We start from the raw sequence: 18,267 nt of genomic DNA on the forward strand, positions 1-18,267 counted from the left end.
ACCAAAAGACTGAATTCTTGTCCTTTAGGGATTTCTGTAGGCTCCTCTCCTCATTAATAAATTTTTTTAAATGTATTACTGATTTTAGAGAGGGGGAAGAGAGAGGGAAAGAGAGATAGAAACATCGATCAGCTGCCTCCTGCACACGGTCTACTGGGGACCAAGCCCACAACCTGGACATATGCCCTGACCAGGAATCGAACCAGTGACCTCTTGGTGCATGGGACGATGCTCAGTCCACTGAGCCACACAGGCTGGGCTCATTCATAAACTTTTAAAAGACAGGATGTGATAACAGATTGAAAACTTTAAGTTAAGCCTTTAGCCTCTTTACTTTGTACATCCAAATGATTAATAGGTAATCAGCCTCAACCTTTTACCCTTCTTTTCCATTTTTCCTTTTGGGATACCATCCTCAAGTACACGTACAGAACCTTGAACATAGCCCCATGTCAAAGCAGTTATTGGAATTGCTTTTAAATGATTTTCTCTCCCTGGTCCCAACCCATGGGTGTCCAGCTTGAGTAAATGTGAGAGCTTATCCCACTGGCCGAATAACATTCAACGTCAGGTAGATTCAGCACGAAGCCCTTTATGCATGGGGTCACGGTACCTGCTATGAAGTTGCATGCACAGCAGGTACAGGTAAATGGGAGGCCATACCTGCCTCCTTACCATCACCAGCCTCAACTCCTGTGAGATCTGTTGATCAGAATGACATCTTTGTGCGGCACTGGTTCTTGTTCCAGGTGTGGGTTTGATGTCATTGGTGTGGCTTCTCCTTGCAGGTAACATCACCACCCGGATCCGAGCCTCAGAGACCGGGTCCGATGAAGCAATCAAGTCTATCCTGGAACAAGCCAAAAGGGAACTGCAAGTGCAAAAAACTGGTATGGATTCCACTTCTTTGACTACTGTTTTCCAAACTTAATTAGAATATTGTCTTGGGCATTCTGGTCAGCAGTAGTTAACTTTTCAATTAAAAAAAAAAAAAAGGCAGAATGTATGTTTTCAAGTATTTAGGCAAGTGCAGTAGGTCTTTTGCTAATAGTTACCATTCTTTTTCTGTCATTCTTGAACATTGAGTCAATAAGGTACCCATGATCTAGGATCTTGTTGACTTACTTTAGTAGTTCTTTTTTAAATGCAATATCGCCTTTTTGTTATTTGGATACATATTTAACCAAACACTACTGAAAAAGAGTGGGTGAAAAATAAATTCTTAACAGCTGCTTTATGGAGTGAATGTTGCTAGGAGGAACAGGGGGTTTTAATGGATGGATGTCCTCCTTTGCGGTCCACATCTAGTCTGCCTCAGGAATTGGCCCCGAGCTTCCTGAGAGCTGCCTCCTCTAAGAGGAGAGAACTCCCACATTTCGGCGTTTCTCTGGTTGAGCTTTGAATGAGAAGCGCGCCATGCCATAGATTCAGCTCACACCGCTGGAGAGGAAACTGGGTGCCTGAGTTACCTTAGGCATGAAGCCCTGCTCTGCAGAGCCCCTCCGTGAACCTGAGCACAGGGCTCCTGCCAGGCCTGGCTTCGGGCAGCTGTGGCAACTGAGGACGGGCCACCCCCATGGTCAGGGGGTCTTCTCCCCAGGCTGCCCACTCCCACATTGCTTGTTCATCAGGTGAGCTCAGTGCTCCCTCTAGGAAGCAGGCCTGGGCTGGGCATTTTTAGCTACCTTAACCTAGGTCTTCAAACCAGTTCCTCACAACAACCCTGGAAAACAGATTTTGTTATCCTATTATTCCTGATTAATACGCTGAAAGTTAGAATAATTTGCCCAAACTCAGTAGCTGGTAGACTCTGGATGGAAACCCTGATCTCTCAACTCCTATCCCAGCACGTTGCCCTCTGTTGCCACTTGCCTCCTTCCAGAGATCCCAGAGTGATAGGAAATGACTCCTGTGGGATCAAGCCTGGCAATGGATAGAGCAGGGGTCCTCAAACTACGGCCCGCGGGCCACATGCAAATACAAATATTGTATTTGTTCCCATTTTGTTTTCTTACTTCAAAATAAGATGTGTGCAGTGTGCATAGGAATTTGTTCATAGTTTTTTTTTTAAACTATAGTCCGGCCCTCCAACGGTCTGAGGGACAGTGAACTGGCCCCCTGTTTAAAAAGTTTGAGGACCCCTGGAGCTTTCAATTTGGTATGTTCTCACCCTCAAGGCCAGAGTTGAAGTTTAAGCAAGTTCCTCCTCTGGGTGGCAGAACAAACAGAAAACTTGGCAGGGCACCCCGGGCAGCATAGGAAATACCCCCGAATTGAGAGTGAAAGGCCCACCTCGAGGTGTATCATCTTCTCTCCTGAAGATGTGGTACTGCCCTCACCCGGAGGACGCTGTGAGTGTCAGGTGAGTTGGAAAAGGGAGGGCCTCCTGTTAACCAGGAAAGTGAAGTCCTCAAGAGGCATTAAAGGTTGTCACTGTTGTTCGAGGCATTTTTCAGTGTCATTTAAAGGAGAAGAGCCAGTTTGTATGACTTCCTCCCCCAGATATGAAGGCACATTACAGAGTTGACTCAGCCAGAGGGAGCATTCAGCCCAGCATCTCTCAAGCAGAGCCTCCCTCCACAGTTCCCCCGGAGCTGGTTGAAAATGCAGGTGCTGGTCCAATCCCACACTTGCTTCTCAATCACACACTGCAGGGCTGGGGCCTGGGTGTGTGCATCTTAAGCGAAGCAGGTGATTCTGGTGCACAGCTCGAGTTAAGAATCCTTGATCTAGCCCTCCTGATTTAGCTCAGTGCATGGGGCGACAGCCTGTGGACTATAGGGTCCCGGGTTTGATTCCAGTCAAGGGCATATACCGGTGCAGCTGCACGCGGAAGGCAACGAATCGATGTTTCTCTCCCACATCCATGTTTCTCTCTGTCTCTCCCCTCCTTGCCACTCTCTCTAAAAATCAATGGTAAAATATCCTCAGGTGAGGATTAACAACAACAAGAAAAAATAGAATCCTTGATCTAGTCCCGTGGTCGGCAAACTGTGGCTCTTGAGCCACATGCGGCTCTTTGGCCCCTTGAGTGTGGCTCTTCCACAAAATACCACGTGCGGGTGCGCACAAACAGTGCGATTGAAACTTCATGGCCCATGCGCAGAAGTTGGTATTTTGTGGAAGAGCCACACTCAAGGAGCCAAAGAGCCGCATGTGGCTCGCAAGCCGCAGTTTGCCGACCACTGATCTCGTCCATTACCCATCCCAAGTTTACAGATGGAAATCCTGAAGCCCAGTGATGCCTTGTGATTCCCCCGGGATCACAGCCCTGGGTCCCTGCCCATTGCCCCTCATTGTGGGGCTCGGGTTGCTGGCCACACGACAGTCACCCACCCAGAAGAGAATCTGGGCTAACCCAAACACAGTCACTTACACTGGGAGACTGGTCTCTCACCAACACTGTTAACAGAAATCATGTTTCTAAAGTTTGACAAAACCACTAACATTTTAGAATATAGAAAAACCACAAGAATAGTTTTAAATCATCAGGGAAAGAAAGTCCAGGATGGGTGTCACTGACTATTTGCATACTCCCTCTGTCTTATCACACAAGATGCATGAATGTCTCACTGATGGGGGACGGCTGGACAAATAGAGCTATGCAGTTCTCCCAAGTGATCTGCACTTTGTGGCAGGTCAGGTTAGGAAGAAGTGGAGTGAAAGAAGCATGCTCACCTGGAGAGGTGGCGGCTGGGCCACCATCTAACCTCTTCTGTGTTTGTTCCGTGCAGCAGAGCCCGCCCAGCCTTCTTCCACATCCGGCAGTGGGAACTCCGATGACGCCATCCGCTCCATCCTGCAGCAAGCCCGCCGAGAAATGGAGGCTCAACAAGCTGCCCTCGACCCCGCCTTAAAACAAACGCCACTGACACAGACTGACATTACCATCCTGACCCCCAAGTTAATATCCACCTCGCCCATGTCCTCGGTGTCCAGCTACCCTCCTCTAGCCATCTCCTTGAAGAAGCCCGCCTCCGCCTCTGCCCCTGATTCCAGCAACCCTGCTCTGCCCAACCCCCCAGCCCTCAAAAAGGAGTCCCAGGACGCACCTGGAATGGACCTCCAGGGAGCCACCGACTCTACACCCGGTGTCCTGCGACATGTGAAGAACGAGCTGGGCCGCAGTGGCGGGTGGAAGGACCACTGGTGGAGCACTGTGCAGCCAGAGAGAAAGAACAACCCTCCTTCCGAGGAAACAAAGGCCGAAGAAGCCAGCAGCGGGAAAGAAAAAGGTGGCAGCAGCCAGGCTAGAGCTGAACGCAGCCAGCTCCAGGGACCCTCCTCCTCCTCCTCTGAATACTGGAAAGAATGGCCCAGCGCTGAGTCACCGTACTCCCAGAGCTCAGAGCTGAGCCTGACCGGAGCCAGCCGCAGCGAGACGCCCCAGAACAGCCCCCTGCCTTCCTCCCCCATCGTGCCCCTGTCCAAGCCCACCAAGCCCTCTGTCCCTCCACTGACGCCTGAGCAGTATGAGATCTACATGTACCAGGAGGTGGACACCATCGAGCTCACCCGGCAGGTGAAAGAGAAGCTGGCCAAGAATGGCATTTGTCAGCGGATCTTCGGGGAAAAGGTAAGGGATTCGATTTGGGTGCTTGGGTTTTCCCGTCTATTTTCATTGCTTACAACTAAGTATCTAGAGGACATTGCAGTCATCCATTGCATTAACCAATGAGTATAATGGGTTGTCCACTCCCAAACTTCTGGAAAGGCTGGCTGGTGAATGTTCCATTTGCTGCGTCCCTTTGGGGACCAGGTTCTGGGCTAGACCCTCTAACCAACTGTGCTCCTTTAGACCACTTAGTCACACTGTGAGGGGGATGGTAAAGTTGCCATTTGACAGCCAAGGAAACCAAGGCTCAGGGAAGTTAACTGCCTACGTGCCCCAAGCTGACAGGTGACTGAATTAAAGTCCTGCCTCTGCTGCCAAGTGCAGCCCAGAGGCAGCTCTGCAGGCTTCTTTGGCCAAAAAAGGATCTGACCACATAGAGAGACAGCCAGCATGCAGAGAACACCAAGGCTATGTAAAGCATAATTGCACCTTTCTCATGATTCAGAAGGCACTGAGGTACTTTCCAGCCAGAGATTAAGTGATTGCCCAGGAATGCATGGCTGGAGGTGGCCCCGGGCAGGGCTGCCCAGAGCCCTGGAAGCCCTTGTTTCCATACAGTCCTTCCCTGACTCACAGTGGCTTAAGGATGAGCTCCCAGACCCTTTCTGTTCTTGGCACTTCCTGGTAACTAGATTCTGGATAATGGGGATTTACCAGGCCTGTAAAATCCTATATAATAAAATGCTAATATGCAAATCGACTGAACAGCAGAACAACTGGTCACTTGGATGCACACTAACCACCATGGGGTAGATGCTAAATGCAGGAGCTGCCCCCTGGTGGTCAGTGCACTCCCACAGTGGGAGCCCCACTCAGCCAGAAGCTGGGCTCACGCTGGCAAGCGCAGCGGTGGTGGCGGGAGCCTCTCCCACCTCTGCAGGCAGCGCTAAGGATGTCCAACTGATGGCTTAGGCCTGCTCCCTATGGACATCCCCCGAGGGCTCCCGGACTGCAAGAGGGTGCAAGCCAGGCTGAGGAACGCCCCCCCCCCCCCCCCCCCCCCCAGTGCATGAATTTCTTACACCGGGCCTCTAGTATAAGATAAACATAATACCCCAGGATCATTTTAAATTAAGTAACGAATGCTGAGCATAATGAGAAGTGCTCCATTCCCCTAAAAGGCAGCCTCCCTGAGGGGTGTGTGGCTGGGTCAGCAGTGGCTTCAGGGGCCTACCCACCCACCCCTACCCCCACACTGTCCTGCCTTCACTTCAGTGGTCGCAGTGTGGTGCTATGAATCCTTGCAATACCTGATCGTGATCTCTTTGTCCTGATTTTTTAAAAGGTGATGGGGGAATAGAAATGAGGATGAAAATTTAAAGTCCCTTGAAATTTCTAGTTCAGTGTTGTAAAAATATCATTTGAGAACATTTAAATAGACATTTGTGCTCATGCCTTAAATTTAGCAGACTTAATAGTGTTGAACTTGTTTGGCCCACGAGTGCAGTTTATTCTGAAACTTGAGAACTTTTCAAAAGACTGATCGGATGCAGCCCCTAAATATCCCTGGGCTGCATCTGTGTCCTGTGGGGGGTGTTTGTGCCCATACATATGTATGGCCATATGTGAGCATAAGAAAACCCGGGAATGTATGTGCAACTCGTGGATTGTCTACAGCAAGTTTTCCTCCCAGACTGGCTCCCCCGTTGCCACCAGTTCACCTCTGGGCCCCTACTGTAGAGCAGGATGGGATCAGAGAGAGCAAATCTTTCTAAATGCCAACTTGGCCCAGCACCAGCAAAGGAGACTGGCTTCCAACATCCCACCAGTATCCGCTGCTTCTGCCTCTAAAGGGGTCCTTGGCTTCAGCACCCCTCCCTTTCCCAGGCTGCCTCTCCCTGGGAGCTGAAAGCTGTGACTATAACCATGCAATGACCTTGAAAAGTATTCCCCACCCCAGGCTATCCCCATCCTCAGAGCACTGGCTCTCCACTCCTCCCAGAAGCACTCCCTGTGCGTCTTCTGTCACACCTCCCAGCGTGCGTGCATGTCACTACAGCCTCACGCTCACCCCTGAGCGCTGATGCAATGGTCTTTGTCTGCCATTCCAGGTGCTGGGCCTGTCCCAGGGCAGTGTCAGTGACATGCTGTCCCGGCCAAAGCCATGGAGCAAGCTGACCCAGAAAGGCCGCGAACCCTTCATCCGTATGCAGCTCTGGCTAAATGGCGAGCTGGGCCAGGGCGTCCTGCCGGTCCAAGGACAACAACAGGGGCCAGGTGAGGGCAGTCCTGAGCTGCTGCAGGGCGGGAGAAGGGGCATCTGGGCACAAGGCGGCCAGCCACATGGCACTGCAGGCAGAGAACTGCCCCCCTTCCTGCCACCACCTGTTGCCATGGGACTCACTTCGTTTTTTAGGAGAGAGAAGATTGTGCCTAGCTAATTTTATAAGCAGCAGAAAATGAGTTACCAATTAAGGAAATGCTGTTTATACATAAATATAAGTAAAAGTCAAGTAGCTAAATCGGGGAATCAGGAAAGATCAGCCAAAGGCACAGAGGTGAAAGCTGTGATGGGCGACAGCCTCTGCCTGTTCCCCAGACAGGATCCTGCCTTCTACCAGCAGCACTTTGCCTGCCTGTGTGGACCCCGCATTCTGGCCTCTCCCCATAAGGAGTGGGGAACCCTCTCTTAGGCCTTTGGGACTCTATGCTGTCCCCCCTCTGCTAAACTCAGTTAATTAGAAAGCTTTAAACCCCTGGACTTTTTTCCTCATTTAATTTTATTTCTTTTTCTTATTTAGTCCTCCATTCTGTGACGTCACTACAGGACCCTCTGCAGCAAGGCTGTGTGAGCTCAGGTAAATAGCTGATTACTCTTGTTTTGTATGAAATATTTCCCTGCCACATATGTTTTCCTGTCCTCTGGTCTGAAACAGGGATACTCAAAGGGCCCCTCATTCTGGATATGGGAGCTGAAAACATGGTAGGCTGTTGGCAAACTGTGTCCTTGTGGTTGTAGTTTCTGATGGGGAGCGAGAGAGTCGGCAGCTGAGTGCAGAGTTCCTGCAGCCTTTTCTTGCTCCTCGCCGCATTCTCTCATCAGTCTGTCTGTTTCTAGGTATAAAGCCTTGTGTTCACAGCTGCAGGCTGCGGTTCAAGTCAGGGACAGATTTTGTGCTTGGGACTTCCATTGATAGGAGGGCACAAGGAATGGGCATGCATCACTCCCAGTGGGGTCATGGTAAGGGGCAGTCAGGTTCCTCTGGAAGATTCTAGGCTGCCTTCAAGCAAGAGGAAAATGAAGGCAGGAAGAGTCAGTTCAGTATGTGACTGGATGGAGAGCCAGGGACACAGCTGAGTGGGGCTGAAGCCAGGGATCCAGACTGGGAGCAGGTGATGGAGGGCCTGGGATACGGGCAGAGATGGCATCTGAGATCTGTAAGGTCCTTGAGGTGGCACCTCTGCTGTGCACCCAAGGGCTGGCCCACGTGCCCATGCTCCTAGACCCCCTTCCGGGTCCTTCCTGCACAGAGCTTTTCTCACCCAGCTTTCAGGAACAGCCAGCATCACGAGCTGTTCTTTTTTCCTTTCTTTATTTTTCTAAACATCTTGATTAGTCTCCATATCCCATTGATTCATTGAAAACACAAACAAAGCTAAGTGAGGAGCGTGAAGCCCGCCAGCCTGCTGGAAGTTTTACGAGGGAAAACATGTGTAGTGAGGGAACAGCTGGGCGGCAGCGGCCGCTACCACTACAAGATGCCAAACCCACACACAGATGCAGCCCGAGCGCGTAGGTTGCAGCGAAGTTCCCGGTTGGGTTTTCTTGTTTGTTTTAGGTGTCCCATCTGATTTTGACCAAAATGGAGGTTGGAAGGCTGCATCTTGCCCGAGCTGTAGGCTTCTTGGCTGGATATCTAAATGGAATAGTCCATCTGAAGAAGGATCAGGTGGACCTTCCTCTCCCTTCATTTCTGGGCTGGCCCAGTCCTGGAGAACTTAGGCAGTACTGGCTCACATTCAGCATTCATCAGGGAAAATAATGGGCATAGTTGTTCGTGCTAGAGTTTGCGGACGTTTGCATGGAAAATCAGCCTTGCCTCTTGCTCTAACAGAAAGTTGGCCTCCTGTTAAACTCTCCACAGCCTTTGCTACCCCATCAGAGTCAGGACTGAACTTGGCAGACTGTGACTAACATTTCTTAGATCAAAACCCCCTGTTCCTAAATAAAACAGGAAATCTCGTGCAGTTCTAAGTCAGTTATGATCGATGCCAAAACCTTCTCCGTGTCCGAACAAATCTTGGAAGAATGGCTTTTGGCTTTTTGTTGTGTAGCAGGTAATCGCTACCGTGCTGGAACATTCATACAGCAGTCACATTTCCAACCTAGGAAAACACACAGGGCTCCTAAGAGGAATGTAAATGATATTTGTAAGATATCAAATTACTTTATAAAATAAAGTGATGTAAAACTCTTGGGGAGTTTGCAGATTGGAAGAGAGAGGAAGGGGGAGGCAGTGAGCCTCGATAAAAGTAAGCACCAGTGGCTTCTGTAAAGAAGTGGCAGGCAGGCCTCTCCCTATGTCATCTCAGTAAGACAGGAAATGGGTTGCACATCACTTACCCAGTGCACCCATGGTCGGTCAGCAGTAGGGAAGCCATCAATAAAAACAATGATTGTAATGACTGGAGAAATGTGGAAAAATATTTCTCATATCCTAGGAAAATACAAACTTTCAAGTATCATTATGGTAACTATGCAAAAATACTTTTCTAGATCAAGAAAGCTAGAAAGTGCTTCAAAATTGGAAGAAAGATCTTTGCACAGTGGCAGGATTGTGGCTGGTAGTTTTCCTTGTTTGAAGTTTCTTTACAATCAGTGTTATTCTTTAAGATTGTTTCAAAGAATTAAAGTAGCTGTGCTTTTCAATATGTGGCATTTAGATTCAAAAGACAGAATTACAGTGACGGAAATCATTGGGATGAATGCCTATAGAAGACTCCAGAATCTTCTTGACAGCTTAAAAGAGCAGTGTCTCTGAGGAAACATTCAGCATTGCTCCCTCAGAAAAGGGGAGTGAGGCCTCTGGTCCTAGGATTTCTCCAGGATTCTGAGTCCCTGTTCTCACCATGGCTACCTCAGAATCCTTCCAAGAGACTCCAGACCCAGAAGGATGCTCTGCCTTGGTGGTGGCTCCATGAGGTCTCTACCCCGGGGCATCTTGGCTGCAGGAAGGTAATTCCAACCATGAGTTGGTTTATACCTGAATATTGGTGAGAATTCAGGCTGCCAAACTAGCCTGGAGGTCAGATTAGCCTCCCAGGTGCAGGACTTTGGAAGACTTGCCTTCTGTTCATAGCCCTTCAGTAAGAGCTATAGTTTTGTTGCCAAGATGGTGTGGACCTAATGCGTGGCTCTGTGCTTAGTTACCATGGCGATAGGGTGCCCCAGGAGTGGAATGGCCTCACTCATTTAAACAGGAAACTGCTGACCCAGGAATCTGTTTTCCTCACTGAAGAATTCCTGTCTGTCTCTTTCTGCCCAACTTTGTTGCCTCTCAGCATCTCTATTTTCCTTAATGATTTGTATGTCAAACTTGCTGATCAGTTTTATGATAAGGGGAGAGAAACAATGATTGCATCATTTTTTTCCTCTTGGTGGTTATAACCATTTCTGAATGCTCCTTTGATGATCTGAGCGTTGGGGTGATAGCCTTGGGCATTAAGGGAAGTTGATGTGCCATTTTCAGCTAGTAACCTGTGCTTTTTGTTGAAGCTGTTGAGGCCTTGAAGAGTAGGAGTGCAGAGGGTTCTATGCCAGTCATATGAGTTACCTGTTCATATATTTCCTGGTAGTCTAGTTTTCTACAAACATTTTTGTATTGTCTTCTTTCAAAGCCCCCATGTCCAGTGTCATGGGAGGTGGGGCAGTGGTTATATACAGGGACTCTGATCTAATATGGCAGACCTATTTGAAGGTAGAATTGGAGGTAGTCCTTTGGAATTGGTTCTCTAAGTCTCCCTTTTGTTTGTCTTCCTCCGCTGCAGGCATCACCCATTAGCTTCTGATTTTGGCTTTAGCAATAGCAATGCAGGGGGCGGGGCAGAAGGGAGGAACATTTAATGTAGAAGGAGAGGGAGGGGCCTAGCAAGGCTGTGTTCTCTGCCTATGGCCTGCAGTAATTGCTTACCATTTAGCAGTGTGTTTAAAGGGAAGAAAGCCTTGAGCTGTAGCAAAGGGTGTGTGTGTGTGTGTGTGTGTGTGTGTGGTGTCTTTGTAGGTAGGTACATAGATAGGTAGATATGATGTAGTAAACCATTGGATTTTTTTCTTTTTTATTCCTTAAAGCTCTTTATAGTCACGGTCTCTTGGTGTGATTAATCTTTTTGCCCCTAGGGAAGAAGAAAGAAGACAACTCTAAAGGGGAGGAGGGGAGGGAGGAGGAACGGATTGTCCTGGCTGCCACCTTAGTCATTACATACAGAAATCTGATAGAGGATTGTTGCCCAGTGCACTTGGCTTTATAACTTTTTAATATGGGAGTGTTTCAGCGTTGTAGCTAACAATCATCCACCCCAGCTTCAGATGGATTATTGCAAGCTGTACAAGCAAAAGGATGGCCCATTCTCCTCAGATTAATCACAAAATATCCGGCTTTTTCCCAGCGTGTCAGTCAGGAACTGCGGGTTCCAAGTCTTCCCCACCCGTGGCGAATTCCGTGGCTCCGTGTTGTTATTTTCAATCAGCAGAATATCAGTTGCCTCCTGAGAAGACAGCAGCTGCAGTCTGTCTCTAACGTGGGTGGTCCCATGTGTACCCCATCCCTGATATGATGACCACGGAGCTGTGTGCTGTACATGGCCTTCCACGGCCAGGAGATTTACTGGCCACAACCCCTTGTTAGGGACAGGCCGGTGTTCCTTTTAATATGCACCATCTCTTGCTTTGTACCCATGAGATGACCAGGAAAATATGCCCAGGATTTTAGTGCTTTGAACTCAGCAGTAGGATTTGATGCAGCTTCCTTGAATAAGCAATCAGTTCCTCAGTTTTAATGACTAAATCAGGGTGGGGCATTTGGATACACTAATAGGAAGAGGAGGGGCTAGTTGCCCCCCAAAAAAATCCCATGGCACTTTCTAAAGCAGGCAGAGCCCCATTCACTGCCTTAGACTGGATTTGATTTGATTTTTTCTCTCTTCTTTTTCATCAGAATAAATCAGTGAAAGTAACTGTTGGTTCTCTCCAAAAAGAATTATTCTGACCCTTATTTATTTTGAATAACAGAAAAGGCTTGACTATAACTAACTTATACATAACTATAGACAACAGAACAAAAAACAGAAAAGAATTCTGGAGAGTGCATGTCAACCAGAAAGTGCCCCTCCCACTACGCATCATTTGGCCAGGGGTTCAGCCTTCTACACCCACGGAATATGGTGGCCAAGAGAACTAAGTGCCCCATTCCTTTCTTTCTTTCTTGGTTGGTTGTAACCTGCATTCGGACTTTTCTTTTTTCTTTTTTTTAATCAAGAGTGCCATTATTAGGGAATTTTCTACTCTGAGGTCAGAAAGGACAGGTTTCTGGATTCAGACACAAACCTACCTTCCTGTTGTCTGTTATCGGTTATGTATAGCTGCAGGTGTGAGGTGGGCCCCGTGGCTCTGAGGGAGGGAGCCCAGAGGAGGGCAGTGGGTCGTGAAGGGCGAAGGAGTCAGGGAGAAGAACATTCTAGGTGGAGAGCTCTGCACATCAAAAAGGGAACTCTTGAAAAAGATGAAAGCATTAGAGGCCCCTAATTCAGAGGCCTTATATTTTTCTTTTAAAGTGACAGTAGGAAAATGGATTGTGGATGAATTTGTCTTTTCTTTATGTAGAATACTGTTGCTGTTGCTGCCCTAAGGCTTGTATAATAAGAAAGGTGTACATCACAGGATAGAAGGGAGGACCTTTGCTCTTTGAAGGTAACCTTTGTGGCCTGCCCCTGTGGTGGCATTGGCTCACCCAAAACCACATATCACCCCAGAGTACTCCTTTCCCCTGTGGTGGCTCTTTCTTTTAGAGGAGGTGAGCCTTGGCCAGTGATTGGTGGCACAGCTCACCAGGGTTCTCACCAATCCCATTCCGAAGAAGACAGGACAGAAGCTAGAGACTGGAAACCCCTTGCCTAAGACCTTAGCAGGTGGACCACCAAGGGCCAGATTTGTGTCCAGGGAAAGAGCTTCCTCTGCTTCATCTCCACAATTAGGCAGGCAAGTGTCTCAAGACAACAGCGGCAGCATGGCCTCCAGTGTGGAGTGTGAGCACTGCCTGGGACATGGGGTGGTACCAACAGCTGCTGAATATGCCCCAGGCAAGCTGGACAGTTCAAAGAGAAATTGTCTAGTGCTGCACGGTAGGGCTTGTGAGGCTCAGAAAACGGTCGTAGAGAAGCAAAGATATCACATGGGGAAAGACATACTAGTCAGTGGGCTATGATGGCCCAATGCTCAAAGGGCAGATTCTTCAGCTCCATGAAGAGAAAGACCCTGTTCAAATGGGGGCGCGGGGGGATGAAGAGGCTGTCGGTCGCAGGAGTATATGCCCTGGAACTTCAGCTAGCAGGGGTTGGAGCACATCACCCTGGGTCTGGGAGGTCCTTACTCACCTTGGGTGCCGTGTGGTGTCTTGCTCTCCCCTGTGCCTGCCAAGATGGTCTAGGAAACTGTATTCTGTGTATTTATTTCTCACCAGTGCCTTTTCAGTGATTTTGACCTTATTTGGACTGAGCTAAGGTAAAAAGGGGTTCGGTTGTCTGCAGCTAACTCTTCAAGAGAGATGAGAGGCAGGCTGCAGCTCGACGCCCCTGAGAGCAGCCTCAGAGGAGGGTGAGGCAGAGCAGGGGCAGCCCCCACCCCGCCTGCACGCTGCAGGAGAGGAGGACGCACTTCTCGAAGTTCTTTGAAAGGTGATTGGTCATGATCACCTCCCTGTATTCCCTGTGTGTGGACGCTGCTTTGTCAGCTCTCCCAGCCATCCCCAGCATTTGGTAGATTCACAGTGGGGACTGGTCATGTGATCCTGGAACAGCCGCCCTGCAACATTAACACAGGAGGGCAGAGGGATTGTGGAGGCCCTTTCACGCCTGTAACACATGGGTAGGACAAGCCGAGCCCACCCCACCCAGCCTGTCCTCCCCTAGAGCACAGTGCACCTGCAGACCCTGCACAGGCATGCCCGGGTGGCCACTGAGCGAGATGGCAACTCAGTGTTTCATCTCAAAGCAGCATATGTCCCTGGGAAAGGCTGCTCCAGCATAAATTAGCCCCCAGAGTTCTCTGCTCCCAGAGTGGGATTTGTCGCTGTGCCTCTCCAAAAAGGGAGAGAGTTAAAGAGGTTAATTTCAGTGTTTTTCCTATTATTTTGGGGGGGGGGGGGGGGGGGTCCTGAATAAAGTGCACCATTTTTACAAAATGTAAGATATAAAAGGGCTTCCACCTTTTTAAAAACTAAGTCGCCCTCCCTCATCCCCCAGCCCCAGATGGCCCTCCCCACACGTGATTGTGTTCCCAATTTCCTGCAGAGAACGCATGTATTAGGTATTTTTTCCACTCAGAAGGGCAGGACTCAGGCACTGGGCTTTGCTTTCTCATCTAGCAATACATGGTGGAGACTACTAGGTTAGTACATAAAGTTCCCTCTTTTTACAGCTGTAGGGAATTTCTGTATCTGGATATATCATATTTTATTTAACCAATTACTAGTGAGAGGTATTTAGATTGATTTCTACAGCAAAACATAAACTATCTTGCAGTAGCCAGCACACATAAGCAGCAGTATGCCAGCAGGCTCAGAGCATACTGCCGAGGGCTCACCCTGCCTCTGCCGCTGATGACTGTGTGGCTTTGGGCAAGTGACTTGATCTCTTCTGTAAAATAGGAAAAATAAAGTACCTATGCCTGAGACTGTTGGAAGGTTTAAATGAGTTTGTGTATAAAAGCCTCCAGAACAGCAGCTGCCACTGCCGCCATTATATGTTGTGTGTGCACAGATAGCTGTAGAATAGCATATCTGCACACATGAAACGTCAGGCCTCTGACTTTGAAACAGAAAAGAAGTCCAGCCGCTCATTCCTTGGGTGGAAATTATCAAGTGCGAACATTGCGGGTGGCAGCCAGCACCCAGGGTCCCCTGAAGGAGGACCTACATGCAGCTCTTCGATTCTTGGTTTCTCTGAAATGCCATCCGTCCTTTGACGTTGTCCCTTCGTCTACCATTCCTTGAAGTTGGCCCAAAATCTTGAGCTTTGAGAGTAAGACTGCAGGTCATCACACAGGCCATTTGGGGCAAACTAGTGCTGAACCAGGCCTTCTTGTCTGGACGTAGGGATGACTCTTAACATGGGTGAGTGGCAGAACCTTCTCCATCAAGTTCTCTCAGTTGCTTTGCCTGAATCTTCCGTGCTGGCATGTCCTAACTCCCTTTTTGGAGGAAGCCCCAGCAGGCCCTCATCACAGGTCTCTAGACACATCTCCTTTCTCTCCCTTGTAAACTTTCTTTAGAAAGTCGAATTTATAGTACATTGCTCATTTAGTACAAGAGGCAAAAATAGGTCATAGGAGCAAATGAGGACTTCAGTTTTCAGTGGTTTGGTTCTAGGGAAAGATGAAGAAGCTTAAATGCCTAAAAATCCTCAGGTAATTTTAGAAAAGTAATTGGAATAAAACGAGGAAACTGGCGTATTTACATCATTTGTGTGCCCCGCACAATGCTAATGTCTTTAATCCTTAATCATGGACGTGATTTCCTCCGTCTTCTGGATTGAGAAAACCAAGGCTCTGGCCAGGGCTCAGGGATGAGAAGCATTCTGCCCCCAGTCAAGAAGGAGGTGGAAGAAGCACCGTGGTCCTGAGACCAACGGCCTCCCTACCATAGCGATATTGCAGGGCGCCCAGTCCAGGCAGGCTGTCACTCAGCCCTAAGGACTTGATCCCTCCACGATGGGAACTACTACACTCAGAGAAGTCAAGGCCGTGTGGCAAAACAGGAACAAAATTGGGTTTAAATTATGAATGGACAAATATCAAAAATCAAATCTAAGACAAAGCCAAAAATGAATAGAAAGTCAGATACCTCCGTTATCCTGGTGTTTCTTCTGGAGAATCAGCAGGAGAAGGGGAGAGAACCCAGCACAAATCACTGGCAGAGTCAGACTATCAAGTTTTGCAACAGAAAGTATTTAATTCATGTGGCCTGTGATGCAGGTCCATGCTGCTTTGAAACCCCTTCCCATCTAAACCCAAGAAAAAATACACAGTGGCCTGAGGGCCTTTCTCTATCAAAGGATTGCCTTGCCCTTGAGCTGTCATGTCCTCTCCCTCTGTGGCCCCAACCCCATACGGACTCACCCTGGGGCCACACTCAGACTCCTCATGAGGAGGGAGGAGGGGCCCGGATAGATCGGAGCAGCCAGGAGGCTCCCTCGCTGACTTCATCGTGATTTTGTTTCGTTCTTCCCTTTGGAACTGGACTCCTAAATATAGCCAGAGTCGAATTGGCAGATGTTGCATTTGTCCTTTACAAGAGGGCCAAAATTAGTCTGTCATTTGGCACCTAAATAAAGCAGCCAAACTGCCTTTGTACCAACTTCATGAGGAGAGACTGAAGTTGTAGCATTTCATTCCATAGGGAACTTACCAGAAGCTGGAGCAGCACCTCCAGACCCAAAGGGCTGAGGACAGAGCACACTCAGAGTCCAGAGGAACATGCCTTCCTCCGGCTACCCTCTCATTCCTGAGTTACCCTCAGTTTTGTTCCACATGGTTTAAATACCGCACGAAATTGGGAGAGAGGATCAATACTCCGCAGAAATGGCACACGGAGAGCAGCAGTGGTTCCTCTGACTTGGGGAGGAAAAGAAGTCTGTCCAGAGTGCCTGGAGCTGGGGTAGCAGAGGGGCTCCCCAGGGGCAGCAGAAAGATGTTATAATCAATTACCACATCATAACACTGATGTATGATAATTACTGAGTGTTTCTCCTGAGATAGTACAGCATTTGGCTGGGATGCAGTTTTTTCATGGTCCACTGCCTGATTAATATGCAAATAATAGGCTGATTGCATGATGAATGCAGAAAATGAGTTCGCTGATAACGTGAGCACTGAAGCGGGAAGATGATAAATTACTTTTACTGACTGTCCTACATTAAGTACCCTTTCTCAACAATTTCATCACAAATTAAGTAAAGCAGTATGGAGAGACTGGGAGGATGTGTAAAATAATGTACCTTAATAGCTTTTCTAATACCATCGCAGACGACAAAACGTCACTTGGTTCTGCTCTGCACGGCCTGGGCCCTTGTGGGGCCAGATCATGTTCCCTCACCTACCTATTGTTGGGACGCCGGGAAGCAGCCCACCTCAGCTGTAGTCAGCCATGGATTCTCTAAGGAACATTCCATCACAGCCCAGACATCATCACCCGCATGCCAGGCTGCCTGGCTGTGTTACTGAGAGGGGATAGGCTGCTCCTGGGGCCAGCGCTGGAGCCTCTGCACAGATGGCACTTTGAAGCCTGCTGTCTGCCGTGTTTTTGAGGGTTTCTGAGCGGCAGACCTAGAAGGCTCAGAAAGAAAACCACCCCTTAGCTCCTCCAACTCTTATAAATCTGGGAAAATTAATTCTGCTATTAGAATGGAAGTGCAAGCTGCCTGCCAGAGAGTGTAACTATTGGTGAAGCATAGGCAGGTTTGCCCAAAGCCAGAAAGAAACCCTGAAGAAAAAGAGAGGACACATACATGAGCTCACACACAGGCACACACTCACACCGTGATTAATCTTTGATTACAGCAAAGCAATTTAACTAGAGGATTTGTTTTTTCCCAACTCACTAATACATGTTTAGACTTTGTGTGACATACATTTTCTCTTAATGCACAGGGATGCACTGGTAAGTGTTCATACACACATCTGGTTCGGTAATAAGATTATCGAAAGTAACTTGAAAGTATTATTTCTAAATCAGTACGGATCTATAGAAAAGCTCGGAACAGGGTGAGCTAAGTGCTCCTGAAGCAGGGCTGCCTCTGTCACCCTGGGTTACTTCTGTGGCCTTGCCAGACTCCATTCACTGCGGAAGTTGAATTGTAACTTAATTCTGAATATTTCCAAACTCTCCTTTTGACATGGGTATTTCCATAAGAGCCTATAAAGTATACACAAGAAAAATAACGAAGCCTGAAGGGGAGCAAATTTACATCTGAATCCCTGCAGTGCCCCACCCCTAGGGCCAGTTCCCACTCAGCTCAGGCCCAAGGCGCAGCCACCGGACCACAGCACCCCGGCAGCTTCGCCAGGTGTGTCTCAAGTCAGCGCAGATTTGTTAAGATCGTTTTTCTCCCCCGTGTACTTTCCCAGTTTAGGGAGAAAACAGGTAAATGGAAAATAATCCTGAGTGAGAGAAGCACCAGGTGGCACAAGATGGTTTATGATGGGAGTTGCCGAGTGTCTGTACATCTCTGAGTGACTTTGCAGCAACACTCAATGGCCAGCATCTCCTGCACCCCGGTCTGCCCACCAGGCCCAGGTGACCAGCCAAGGACAGCTGGTCCAGGGTCCTCCCTTGGTGTTCAGACCTCCCGCAAGACCCATGTATTCATCACCTCCTCCAATGAAATACCCAGAAATCGAGTTTGGCCTGTCTCCCTGAACAGCTCTCCCTCTGGCATTCCTG

General features: G+C 48.6%; 1 protein-coding gene across 11 annotated transcripts in view; it reads left to right on the forward strand.

The window, feature by feature from the left end:
• CUX1 (cut like homeobox 1) overlaps window positions 1-18,267 on the forward strand; it is a 375,359-nt gene that overhangs the window by 303,635 nt on the left and 53,457 nt on the right. For 5 of the 11 annotated variants that reach the window (XM_070412727.1, XM_070412730.1, XM_070412731.1 and 2 more), the window contains 4 exons: window positions 789-890; window positions 3,735-4,576; window positions 6,667-6,832; window positions 7,357-7,413. The exons of 5 other annotated variants lie outside the window; for them this stretch is intronic. In XM_070412727.1, the coding sequence (XP_070268828.1) occupies window positions 789-890; window positions 3,735-4,576; window positions 6,667-6,832; window positions 7,357-7,413 (1,167 nt within the window). The remainder of the gene's footprint in view (window positions 1-788; window positions 891-3,734; window positions 4,577-6,666; window positions 6,833-7,356; window positions 7,414-18,267) is intronic. One more of the 11 variants, XM_070412728.1, reaches the window with a different exon arrangement.

This window comes from Myotis yumanensis, unplaced genomic scaffold, assembly GCF_028538775.1.
Source record: "Myotis yumanensis isolate MYYU_CA2020_CCGP unplaced genomic scaffold, mMyoYum1.0.hap1 SCAF_4, whole genome shotgun sequence".
Lineage (NCBI taxonomy): Eukaryota > Metazoa > Chordata > Mammalia > Chiroptera > Vespertilionidae > Myotis > Myotis yumanensis.